Raw genomic sequence first — 14,053 nt, forward strand, 5'->3', positions numbered from 1 at the left:
TTTTTTTTTTTTTAAACATAGAATAAATTGCTTCGCCGAGCGCAGCTGGATACGACCGCAGAGGTCCAACCCTGAACAGTTGGGGCAAAAATGGACGCAATATTCGCGCTTGATACAGGTCTGAATTTGGATTGTAATTAGATATTTGACACATAAAAGGTTTCTGACACAGAATAACTGTAGTCAAAGAACTTAGAATTGGTTATATGTTTTGAATTTATATTCAATTTTTTGCTTTTGTGCAATACACTTTGCTGTTGCGAATTCCCCCCCCCCCCTCCCCCCACAAACAAAAATAAAAATTTACCCCCCCTTTTTTTTGCTTTTGTGCAATACACTATGATGTTGCGTATTAACCCCCCCCCCCCCTCACACACATTTTTTTTGCAAAAAAAAATAATATTTGAAGAATTTTCTTTTTAATTTCTGAAATCTGAAATGAGAAAAAATTGACCCCCCACAATTTCTTTTTACCCCCCCCCCCCCCCCCCCCTTTTCCCCAAAAAAATTCTTTCCCTCAAGATATGGTCATAATCTCAATTCAAATTTCCAATGGAGTTTGCAACCATAATTACCCATTTAAATTTACCATAGTGCTAACTTAATCTATTTTATAATAGAATTTAAAATATGGTGTCAAATCTTTCATATGGATTTTTTTGTAAAAAAAAAAGATGCAACATTTGCAGATATTATTACTGGTTTTCCTTTACAAATATGCATTTCTTTAAACATAATTTAAAAGCAGTGTAAGAGAGGTATTCAAAACGTTGTATTTGGATTACCTCCCTTACACTGCTTTTAAATTGTCTTAATTGTTCATTAACCATTACTTTATACATAATTAATAAAAAGCAGTGTAAGGGAGGTAATTCAAATGATGTATTTAAATTATCTCCCTTACACTGCTTTAAATTATATTTTGTACTAAAGTATTTGTCCATTAACCAGGACACCCATGTTTTCCCCCTTTTTCCTAAACAGTTTGAGCCATAACCCCCCAAAGCAAATCCTAACCATCCCTTTGTGGTATAATTTCAGAGAGATCCATACACCGTTCCACAAGTTATTGTCTGGAAACTAGAAAAATGCTTATTTATGGCCCCTTTTTGCCCCCTAATTCCTTCACTGTTGGTACCATAACCCCCAAAATCAATCCCAACCTTCCTTTTGTGGTATTGAAACTTATGGTAAAATTTCATAGAGATCCATTCACTTAAACTTAAGTTATTGTGTGAAAACCAATGCGTCTTCGGACGACGACGACGCCAACGTCATACCAATATACAACCTGCAGTCGTATAAAAAAACACCAAAAATTTAATTTTAGTTGAAATCAACCAAAGTTTAATTTTGGACCCTTCAAACCTTAATATGGACTAATTTGAAAACAGGGCCCAAAATAATAAATCTAAATGCACAATAAGATTCAGCACATCATAGAGCCACAATAGTTCAGTTTTTGATGAAATCAAACAAAGTTTAATTTTGGACCCTTAGGACCTCAATGTAGATAGATCTAAGAAGATGTGGTATGAGTGCCAATGAGACAAGAGACCAATTTAAAAATGGGGCCGAATATCCAAAATAGTAATACAAGGTTAGAACCCCCAAAAATTAAAGACTTAATTTAATTCCATTGAATTTGGTTAAAAGAATTGTATTTATTTTCAATTGAAGATTTCTTGCTATTGCGCAACACTGTACTATTGCACAATACTTAATTTGTTATATATAATAATTTACACTGTTTGGTGTGTATCTCCTGCCATATCAGTATTTGTTGCTTTTATATATAAATCAGAAATAATCAATGTAAAAATGGAGAATTTTTGGGAAAAAAAACCAAAAAATTATGAAAAAAAAATCACTCAAAAAAAAGTCCCCCCCTAAAAAAATTTGAAATTTCAAAAATTTAGAAGAAAAAAATATGAACCCCCAAAAAAAAATTTGAAACAAAATCCACTCCAATTTTTTTTTGGAATTTTGAAAATTTTCTTTTCATGAAAAATGTACAATTTCAGAGTTCCATAAACTGTAACACTAGTTATTGTCTGGAAACAAGAAAAATGCTTGTTTTCAGCCACTTTTTTCTAAACATTTGGGGCAATTATCCCCCAACTCAATCCCAGCCTTCCCTTTGTGGTATGGAACCTTGTAGTACTATTTCAGAGAGAGCTATACACTTACTAGTTATTGTCCGGAAACTACAAAAATGCTTGTTTTTGGCCCTCAATTCCTAAACTGTTGGTACCATAACCCCCAAAATCAAACCCAACCTTCCATTTGTGGTATTGAACCTTCTGGTAAAATTTCAGAGATCCATCCACTTAAACTAGTTACTGTCCGGAAACCAAACGTGTCTTCGGACGACATGATAGCATTATACGAACAGAAATTTTTTGCTGTTGTATAAAAAAGAATATAGGTCCAATATATAAAGTCCTTATACCTAATGCAAATTTTTTAAGGGCATTACACAAGATTCAGTGTTCCTGTCATTGCTGTATACTATTTACTCTGAAGCAAAGCCACCAATATTAATGTGTAGGAAGGCAAAAAACATCTTTTGAGCTTGCGGTCATTGACTGTATAAAGCATTCTTTGATTTTAGGATTTTTAATATATTATACAGCTATTTCAGAGTTGTGCTTTTCCTGTACTGATTTTCATTGTATGTTCTCATATGAACTTTGTTATTCCATTGACCAAGACTTATCAGGATGGAGTTAAGATATCTCAAAATAAAAGTTACTTTTTTTTAGCATTTGTCCATGCCATTTTTAGTGCTGTTCCAGATTTTAAGTAATGGGGGATGGCAAGCACTTTTTATTATACCCCAACTACTCACAATTATAAAATGTTCACTTTACTTATAATTCTGGCAACAACCATTAATGTTTTTGTTATTTGGAGAATCTGGCATTGATAGCAGATCCAATTGTTTTGGTTTAGTTCAGAATCAGAAAGATCAAGAGCTGGACATTTTGTACGACACCCATCTATTGTTGAAGATGATGCTGACTTCTAGAAGTCTTTTGGGTATTTGTGTTTTTGGTTTGCGGTCTTTTATATACCTATCTCCTTTTAATTCACATTATATGACTTAATTAAACTGTTAACACAGAGATATGTCTCGCCTTTTGGTAATTTTGATAATGCAAATGTTGAAATTAAAATAGAAACACATTAACATTTAAGTTTGGCAAATATTCAGTCTATGAACCATGACTGAAGGTACATGGCTAAACAATCTCCATGGAAATGAGATGTGCCAATGCTAATACAACTGCATACCAAATACAACTGACTTATCATAAGTAGTTCCCTTTAAACAAACCTAAACACAAACTAATACAAGTAAACAAACAAAATTTCAAAGTCAATAGACCATAACTGAGGGGGTGGGGCCAAATAATCTCCATGGTGATGAAATGTGCCAATGCTAATACAACTACATACCAAATATCATTGAGCTACCACTAGTGGTTCCCAATAAACTGACCTAATTACAAACTAATACATGAAAACTAAGCAAAAGTTTCAAAGTCAATAGACCATGACTGAGGGGGCAGGGCCATATAATCTCCATGGAAATGAGATATGCCAAAACTTATACAACTGCATACCAATTATCATTAACTTACCACTGGTGGTTCCCCATGAACTGACCTAATCACAAACTAATACATGTAAACTAAGCAAAGTCAATAGACCATAACTGAGGGGACGGGGCCAAATAATCTCCATGGTAATGAGATGTGCCAATGCTAATACAACTGCATACAAAATAGCATTGACCTACCACTAGTGGTTCACCATAAACTAGACCTAATCACAAACTAATACATTGTTGACGCCGACGCCGGAAACAGCATACCTATGTCTCGCTTTTTGACTCAGTCAAGGCGAGACAAAAAGAGATTTAACCCAACCATAACCTGATCACTAAAGAAGTAACATGACGAATAGGTGTCAAATGGCTATCTAGTGGCAGATTGTCAGACTATGACATCATATGAAATTCATGAGAGACCTATTTTTTTAAACTAGCATATAGTCCTCAAGTTCTGTGCCTACTATCTGTTTGAAAGAAGTACACAAATGTTGTTGAAAAATTTGATTTCAACAGGTTTCTTCAATTTTGATTGTACAACTTTGTTTTGTTTTGTATTTTTCCCAGCAGCTGTATTACATTTTTGATATGTTGAAAAAGTTAGTAAAACCTTGGAAAGAGAGGACACAACTGTATTTGTTGATACTAACATAGTTATTGCTTTCTTTACTTCAATAAATAATGTCAGTTATACTAAAGAAGCTAACAAGATATCAATTCCCCAGTTTATTCATTTATTGTCTATCTTTCCATGCCTTAAGTGGACCATGGTCAGGCATATACTGGGCTCCAACACCGTCAGGAATTAGTCTTCCATCTAGTCTCATTTTTTCATAATCAGGCCTTTCCCATTTTGTGAATCCATGTTTCTTTGATACATAGATCTGGAAAAAAGTGCAATGCAAGAAATAAAGTCAACAATAAGCATAAACATTTTGATTTACTGATATGAAAATTATTGTAAGAAGCCACATTCGAACTCTGTTTTAATTTCATGGTTCTAGAAACTATAGTTCAGATTTTGTATACTAATGTTGGCCCTAAAGTAAAAGGATCTAGCAAGTTAAGTCATTTGCAAATGTTTTGTATAGCTTGTTCTATGTAGCACTACATCACGATGCCAGGCTAGGGGAAGGTTACGTGCTAGTAATCATGTTTAACCCTGCAGCATTCTTTATGTGCCATCCTAAAGTTAGGAACCTGTAATTCAGTGGTTGTCATTAGCTTATGTCTGTCACATTTGTTTTTGATAAATTAAGTAGTGTTCTCATTTGAATTGTTTCACATTGTGTCAGGTCTTGGGCCTTTTATAGCTTACTATACAGTATTGGTTTGCTCATTGTTAAAGGACATACGGTGAACTATTATTGCTATCATCTGTAATTTAAACTCTGGTGGAATGTTCTCAATCGCAATCATACCACATCTCATTTTTATATGTATACAAACTTTGTTCATTTCATAAACTGTCAACAATATTTGTTTTTTTTTATTTGTGATATTATAAGAACTTTATTATTCTGTTTTAGTAATTGAAGTCAGATAATAGCATGACTATCTTCAAGTGGAATTTCTTCATATAAAATATTTCAATGTGTTTCAAAATTTATATTGTAATCATACACACTGCAGTTATTCATAAATAATAAATGGGGAATGTGTCCATGGGACACAGATGATGCCCCCGTTTGAATATAACGTTGTAAAGGGATAAACTCAAGAACTGTAAAAGTGACGCTACCAAAATTTTTTAATTGATCTGAAATCCAAATATGATCTGTGTTTTGTGGTAATAAGCGTTGTGTATAAGTTTCATAACATTGGGTTGAGGCAAACTAAAGTTATAGAACAGAAACAAATTTTGGGACGTACGTATGTACGGACGGACGGACAAGGGTAAAACTTGATGCCCCCTCCGCTACGGCTGGGACATAATTAAAAAAATATATTATAGCCTTACATCCAATCACATTAATACATAATTTTTTATTTACCTTCTGACGACCTGGATACTTGAACTTGGCACGACGAAGTGCCTCAATGACTGGAGCCTTATGATTGTCACGGGCTCTCACAGACATAAGAGGCTGGCCAATGTGTACTCTAGCTACTGTTCCCTGTGGTTTACCAAAAGCACCACGCATTCCAGTTTGGAGCCTGCAAAAAAAAAAAAAATCATGAGGGTCTATTTCAGACTTAATAAAATTGAGAATGGAAATGGGGAATGTGTCAAAGAGACAACAACCCGACCACAGAACAGACAACAGCAGAAGGCCACCAACAGGTCTTCAATGCAGCGAGAAATTCCCGCACCCGGAGGCGTCCTTCAGCTGGCCCCTAAACAAATATATATACTAGTTCAGTGATAATGAACGCCATACTAAACTCCAAATTGTACACAAGAAACTAAAATTAAAAATAATACAAGACTAACAAAGGCTAGAGGCTCCTGACTTGGGACAGGCGCAAAAATGCGGCGGGGTTAAACATGTTTATGATCATGAGATCTCAACCCTCCCCCTATACCTCTAGCTAATGTAGAAAAGTAAACGCATAACAATACGCACATTAAAATTCAGTTCAAGAGAAGTCCAAGTCTGATGTCAGAAGATGTAACCAAAGAAAATAAACAAAATGACAATAATACATAAATAACAACAGACTACTAGCAGTTAACTGACATGCCAGCTCCAGACTTCAATTAAACTGATTGAAAGATTATGTCTTCATCATATGAATATCAGGCACAATCCTTCCCGTTAGGGGTTTAGTATCATACCATCATAACATATATGAGAAGAACATAACCCGTGTCATGCCAACAACTGGTTTTTAAATAAATGTGTTTAGTGCCGATGCAAAGACCCTATAAGTGAATCAATATTAACGCCAAAATATGCAATCTTTAATGACCTGACAACAGTATCGTAACTATATCCCTTCTTAATAAGTCTATTTAAAGGTTTTGTTAGTTTCAGAGGTGAATACTGACATTTTTGTGCTTTATAAAGAATAATTCCATAAAAAATTGGATGTGAAATACCTGAACGTATAAGAAGTCTGCATGTTGAGCTATATTTACGAATGATGTCCTTATACCGATGATAAAATTTAGTAAATGTTTTGACTAGTTTGTGATATCGAAAACCCTGGTGTAATAATTTTTCAGTAATACATAAATTTCTCTCGTTAAAATCTAAAACATTGTTACATACACGAGCGAATCGTACAAGTTGAGATATATAAACACCGTAAGATGGTGACAAGGGAACGTCACCATCTAAAAATGGATAATTAACTATAGGAAATGAAAAATCATCTCTTTTATCATATATTTTAGTATTAAGCTTTCCGTTAATGATATAGATATCAAGATCGAGGAAAGGGCAGTGGTCATTGTTAGTATTAGCTTTATTTAAAGTAAGTTCAACAGGATAAATTTCTTTAGTATACATACTGAAGTCGTCATTATTGAGAGCCAAAATATAATCCAAATATCTAAAAGTATTATTAAATTTGTGTATCAGATGTTGTTTCGATGGGTCTTTACTGATTTTTGTCATAAATTGTAACTCATAGCAATACAAATAAACTGCTTCGCTGAGCGCAGCTTGATACGCCCGCAGAGGTCCAACCCTGAACAGTTGGGGCAAAAATGGACACAATATTCAAGCTTGATACAGGTCTGAATTTGGATTGTAATTAAATATTTGACATATTATAGGTTTCTGAATAAATCTAGTCAAAGAACTTGAAATTGGTTATATGAATTGAATTTATATTCAATTAAAGATTTCTTGCTGTTGTGTAATACACTGTGCTGTTGCGCAATACTTAGTAAATCTGTTTTCAGACTATAAACAAATAAAGTTCAATTAATTCTCAAAATCATATTAGAAATTTATGAAAATCAAAAGGGAGCTTACATCAATAGATATAAACAATTTACCAAAGTTTCATGAGAATTGCTGACAGCATTTTTGAGTTATTGTCTGAAAACTTGAAAATCCCCCCTTTTTTAATGAATAAAACCCCACAACTCAGAAATGTAAAATGTAAAATTTATAAAATTCTAAAGGGAGCTTACATCAATAGATATAAACAATTCACCAAAGTTTCATAAGAACTGCTGAAAGCATTTTTGAGTTTTTGTCCAAAAACTGGAAAATCCCCCTTTTTTTCTGAATAAAACCCTGTAACTCGGAAACATAAAATCTAAAATTTATAAAAATAGAAAGGGAGCTCATGTCAATAGATATAAACAATTCACCACAATTTCTTGCAAGTTAGTGAAAGCATTCTTGAGTTATTGGATGAAAACTGGAAAATCCCCCTTTTTTTAATGAATAAAACCCCATAACTCGGAAACATACAATCTAAAATTTATGAAAAACGAAAGGGAGCTCACGTCAATAGATATAAACAATTCACCAAAGTTTTATACAAATTGGTTAAAGCATTTTTGAGTTAATGTCCGACATGTTGACGACGGACGGACAGAGGTATACCATAATACGTCCCGTAAACGGGCGTATAAAAAAGGTCCGCAATAAGTGGTGCACAGTTAGTCCCCATTGGAATTCCGATAACCTGACGATATACGGAATCTCCAAAGCGAACAAAAATGTTATCTAGTAAAAATTCAAGGGCATATATAGTATCAAAGCATGTCCAATTGACATAGTTTTTTTGTTTATTGCTACTAAAAAATGACCTAAAAGAGTTTGAACATATATATTCACATTCTGACTTTTTAAATGCCCATTTAATTAGGTGTGTGAATTTTTTCTTAATGAGAATGTGAGGCAATGTGGTATATAGGGTAGAAAAATCAAAACTTTGAACAGATTCAAAATCACCAATATATGCATGCAATTTATCAAGTACTTCCAACGAGTTCTTGACACTCCAAAAGTAATTAATTCCACTATTTTCGAAGGCCTTATTTGAACAATTTATTATCAGGTTTTTGATTGTACCAAGTGTACTGGTAAGAAGAATAGACAATTTAGTAGTAAGTATACATCATTATATTATGTAATACACTTATAGCCTAATAGTTCAACCCAACATGTAGTTTAAATAGACCTTTTCACACTTAAGATATTAATCAGCTTTACAAGGAGCCAACTTTAAGTTTCCTTAAAAAAAGAACAGTGTCATTTTTTTTAAATATAAGCCAAAAATTAGCAATGGAGTACAAAGTATATTTTAACCAACTGATGTTAATTGAAAACTTTTGATCAAAAACTTTTGTATACAATGAACTTTTAATGACCAGTTTGTTCGTTCTTTATGAATTTGGATATACACAGAAACTATAATATATGCACGCGTATAATTTGAGTCGATAACCTCCACTTGCTTCATTTACGTGTAAAATGCATTTCTACATACCGTACAAGTTGGTGGTAAATGATTAAAATGATGTTTTATATGCCTTAAATTTAAGAGTTCTTCATCATTTTAAATCTAGAGTGATGGTAGAGAGCCAGAGGCTGCGTCAAAAATGATACCTACTAAAGATGCTACTTTAAATGACCGACATAAACACATTATTTCTCATTAAAATTCGAATATAATATCTTTCTAGATTAATTCAAGGCATTATATGTACAGAACTGAACGATAACTGAATTTCAACTCTGGGTGTTCAAATTCTTCCGTCTTGCATTTTACTAGAATTAAAAGTCTATTTTAATGTAGTTATGATGAAATGATTACCTATCGGCCCCAGCACACGACAACATCTTGTTGATTCTGAGTACATGGAATGGGTGCACTCGCATTCTCAAGTGGAAAGAATCTTTACCACAGTGCTTGACCAAGTACTTGTTGGCACAGATACGGCCAGCTTCTAGAGCTTCTGAAGACAGTTGTTCTAATTCATCAGAAACCAAGTGCACACATAATGGGAATTCATCTACAGCAGCTTTCTTTCTTCCCAAATCAAAGATACGGATTTTAGGGTCTGAAAGAAAATAAGTATGACATACAAGTACAATCCAAGTTCTTTTACAAGCAACATGAACAAAAATTTTAGAGGTGACAGAACAGAACTAGTACCTAAACCTAAATTTACTGGATTAAATTTTCTCAAAACATAACATGAAATTTGAAATAGCCAAAGGGAAATTGAACCAGTTACTAAATTTCTAAAACTATGTATCTACTGGTACGACTATCCATATATTTTTCTTTAATTTGTGAACATTTATACATAAATATTTTTTAATGTACACTCTGCTAAAGGTCAACCTTAGCTTACTGGTGACACACTTTTCCAAAAGAAAATAAATTGGATTTTCCCCCATTCACCCTTTAAATTAAAAGATTTGTTCATCACATTTAGAAAGAAACCTACTTGACCTAATGGTGAAATTATTAAATTAGCCAGTAAACATATATCAAACTTTACATATAGAAAATTAATCACATAACTAAGAATAAGTGACCATAATCTTAATATAGAAAAGGACGACATTTTAAGAGAGCAGAGATTATGCCTTAAATGTGACATATTAGAAGGTGAAAAACATATTTTTTAGTTATTAGAAATGAAACATTTCTCTATAAGATTTGTCTGCTGAAGAAAAGGTGATTTTTATGCTCAATCCATCAACATCATTACAAGTAAATAAATTTGGATCCTACATTAAAAAGTCATTAGAACTGTGGACAGAGTCAGTCTCTAGACCATTTACCAGCTTGGAAAAAACCCCTCAATGTAATGACTAACCCTTTAAAGAGGAGTACATTTCAAGTGATGAAAAACATTTTTTTGTAAAAACCACTTCTTTGTACAAAAGGGCACATACAATGTATATGGCAATAAACATTTGAAATTGAAAATTAAACAAACAACAGAAACTGCCTTAATGACCATAATTGACAATTAATCAACATACATTGTAATCGATTGTTTGGGGATACATGTACAAAATGTATGTATAAAATTGTTACCTGGTACACCTCTACAAAATCGAGATTTTGGGTAAGGCTTGTTCTTACAGTATCTGTAGCTGAAAAAAAAAGAATTTGAAGTATTTTAATGATATGCCTGGTGTAGCAACATTTATGTATGTCTAATTGCATATAACATTGAAAATCTGTTAGGAGTCAACTGCTATGAAGTAGAAGTACATGTAGATCTAATCCATACCATGTCTTGCACCTCAACCCTTTCTACTACTTGTCCAAATTTTTCAGAGACCCAGGAGTTAAAATGAAAACAAAAAATTGAATAAGGTGGCTAAAAATGTTCTTTAAAAATATATATTTATACAAGACTATATGAAAGTGTTCTAGACTATTAACAGTGCATAACCCAAACCATCAAGAAGTGTTGTGGTAGGTTGGGAGACCAGAAACAACTATATTGTATATTTTGTGCGGCCTAATCATCAATGTTGTTGGGAAATATTCAAAGGAAGACCTAGGTCAGTCAAGTAGACATTTTACAAAAGGAAGAACTTTTTGTACTTTGATGGATAGTGCCATTAGTGGTCTCAATGGCAATCAATGAATCATACCATATAACTTTCCAATATTTTCATCTGTGACCGGACATGCCAATTAATATTTCGAAACGCAACAGCTTGTTCAAAGCGAATGTACGCAAGTTGCGGGGAAAACAGTATTTCGTTTGTGCTAACAAGTTGGTAGTCGGTGAGCAAAAGGTAAATATTGGTGTGTCATCGGGTTATGGAACAAAATCTAGAACAACGAATATCCATAATATTACAATGTCACCATTTTTTCATGATTTCTCTTTACTTAGTTTCATTACAGAATCATGCATCACTCACATGTCCCCTTGTATATACTATCATATTTAAGACAACACTTACCACCGAGCTGGTCGGCGACCCATTTTTAACTGAAAATAAAACAAGAAATTGGCCATAAATTCATGTTAAAATAGTTAAATAGGTATGATCGACTTTTAATTGTTTAAAGACAATGTGGTAATAAAAAATATATAGATATGTGTTGCGATGTTGGTAGATTTCTTATCGAACGTTTTCGAACATGTCGACATTACTTACATTTTTACAAAGAGGTCTAAACGGAAGTTCCGGTTCGGGAGGTCCTAAAACAGGGAATGTGAAAATACGCAAAATGTAAAAATGATTTATATTTCTACTTCTATCTCTAAATCAGCCGCTCCTAAATAAAAAAAATCTTCATTTATTATATAGCATATAAAAATAAACATTTCTATTTGAGAGAGTTTGTTCATTTCACGTTCTTGATATATCAAAATATAAGATGGAAGCATCAACAAATCTCTATCTTTATAAATTAATTTGACACTTTGAACTAGATTTGCTGTAATTTGTAATAAAACATTCAACACTCATTTCATAGTTAATCTTTTTATGAAATAAAATTGATATAAAAATAGTATTAAACGAAAAGAAAGTATCGGATGCTTTTGATTAATCATTTACTATAAAATAAAGATAAAAACGAACCACGAACTCCTCCAAGTCAAGCGCAATCGAATTCTTAACCCTGAGTATACTCAAACACGCCCTAAACATTCGATAGAGCAAAATTGCAAGTCTTCGTATATTAAGCAAAAGATCTATTTCGATAAAAATCAGATTGCTAAATGAGGGTAGGAATGGCTTTAAAAACGTCAAGCGTTAAATCACCCGCCCCTTTTCAGGCGAAACAGGTATGCGTCAAATGAGCCTTGAAAAAATAAAAGCCATGCGTCACATCGTATTTTTAGGCTTAGTTAAGCTTCAAATGCATAAGTACTTGTGGACCGGACAATTGTTTTTGCCCTCCCCTTTTTTTTTCCAAAATCCGTTACTGATTTTTGTTTGTTTTTGTTTTCTTTTAATTTCAATTTTTTCGTACTTTCTGTGTTATACTGAAATAAATATTCTAGAAACATCATTTGTTAACTATTTACAAGCAATTGCTTGTTTACTATCCACAGCGGTCACTGATCATATTATATATACAAGTCTAAATTGAAAACAACGTTTAAACCTATGATTGCGAGGGATAAAAACCGCAATTTTTATACGTGTGCATGCAAAACAAATTTCTTGGTAGAGGGATCTAAATACAGCACAAACAACATTTTCCAAAAGACCAAAAAAGTATATTGTAACAAAACGCATTTGACTAGCAGGTCGAACAACGGATGTTTTTAATATATATATATATATATATATCTTGAACGTGAATGTCTGTGAAAATTTAGAGTGCAGTGTAGTGTTTTGTAGACTGTGATCTGTCTGTTCGTATTTTTTTCTTCTGATCACAACCCTGCAGGCACACTTTATTGAATCAACCACTAACCAATTTTGATTCTGTGTTGAATATGGTATTCACTCTGAATTCAATCTGAATTCAAATTAAGTTATTGGTTGAAACAATGTTGAAGGACCGTAATTTAATATTGATTCAAAGTTGAACATCAACGTTGATTCAACGTAGGATTTCAACGTTGATACAAATTTGCAAAATCTAATAATAATTCAACATTAATTCAACATAGAAAGTAAACATTGATTCAATTTTTAATCAATGTTGTGTGCCTGCTGGGAACGTTTTCTGTCTTAATTTTACTTACAGTTTCAAGTTATTGTCCTCTTTTTATCCTTCCGACTTTTTAGCACTCTTTGATTTTTTGTGTTTTGTTTACTTGTTTGTTTTTTCTTCGTCTTTCACCTTTATCCATGACGTTTTCAGTTTCATTTCGAGTGATGAGTTTTAATGCCATATTGATTTCTTCGGTCTCTTTTGTTTTAAGGTAAATTTAACCAGGCGCATTTTTCACCAAAAAGAATGTCTTCTTACGTGAGTGACCGTGTAGCAGTAAATTTGATGATCGATCAATAAAGGCAGATTTTTCTATTCAGACACTAAAGCAATGCTTCTGTCACATTTCTTTTGTCAAAGTGTGTTGAAATCTCAATGATCTTGTCATTCGGAAAATTTAATATTGATGGCAAGTGTTTGAAAGTTTATATAAGATTTGTTCCATTTTTTGGACTCGGGCGATATAGGGATCGTCATCAAGTTTTGAAATATACCTGTCTATTTTTTAAGAGCGTATGTAGTCTTGGTGTCGTGTTGAATTTTTTTAACATGATGTTGCTGTCTCATTGGAGTATATACCGCACATATACCCCCATGCAAAATGAAATATCATTTTTATTTAATTTTACGAGACTTGAAGTGAATTTTTTCAGGAGGGCCCTTTTCTATAAAGTTTGGTTTGTCTAGCGGATAATTACCAACTTTTAAGCTCACAGTTGCATTGTAGCACCAGCGGTAACGGGTTAACATCTTTATATACCAAATTTCAAGATAATATGCGAATAAGTAATAGAGAATCAAACATTCACTGGCAGTTCATTTATAAACTGAAATAATTTTGTGTGATGCTCAAACGAATTGTTATGGTAACAG

The 14,053-nt window shown here is 32.9% G+C and overlaps 1 protein-coding gene across 1 annotated transcript; it reads right to left on the reverse strand.

The window, feature by feature from the left end:
• Nucleotides 1-4,329: 4,329 nt before the first annotated feature.
• On the reverse strand, nucleotides 4,330-11,605 carry LOC127708983 (60S ribosomal protein L10-like). The gene is made up of 5 exons (XM_052214231.1): nucleotides 11,467-11,605; nucleotides 10,580-10,638; nucleotides 9,341-9,587; nucleotides 5,611-5,773; nucleotides 4,330-4,500 (listed from the first exon to the last, which is right to left on the reverse strand). The coding sequence occupies exons 1-5, from the start codon at nucleotides 11,520-11,522 to the stop codon at nucleotides 4,351-4,353; spliced, it is 675 nt and encodes a 224-aa protein (XP_052070191.1). The 5' UTR covers nucleotides 11,523-11,605; the 3' UTR covers nucleotides 4,330-4,350.
• Between the last annotated feature and the right edge of the window lie 2,448 nt (nucleotides 11,606-14,053).

The sequence above is a fragment of the Mytilus californianus genome, unplaced genomic scaffold, assembly GCF_021869535.1.
Source record: "Mytilus californianus isolate M0D057914Y unplaced genomic scaffold, xbMytCali1.0.p SCAF_7, whole genome shotgun sequence".
Taxonomy (NCBI): domain Eukaryota; kingdom Metazoa; phylum Mollusca; class Bivalvia; order Mytilida; family Mytilidae; genus Mytilus; species Mytilus californianus.

What these genes read in the sequence shown, in the direction of transcription:
- LOC127708983 (XM_052214231.1), bottom strand. Translation starts at nt 11,522, where the DNA reads ATGGCCAATTTCTTGTTTTATTTTCAGTTAAAAATGGGTCGCCGACCA. An exon ending in ATTTTGTAGAGGTGTACCAG is followed by an intron (nt 9,588 to 10,579) that starts GTAACAATTTTA and finishes ATTTTCTTTCAG; the next exon opens with ACCCTAAAATCCGTATCTTT. An exon ending in TCGTGTGCTGGGGCCGATAG is followed by an intron (nt 5,774 to 9,340) that starts GTAATCATTTCA and finishes TTTTTTTTGCAG; the next exon opens with GCTCCAAACTGGAATGCGTG.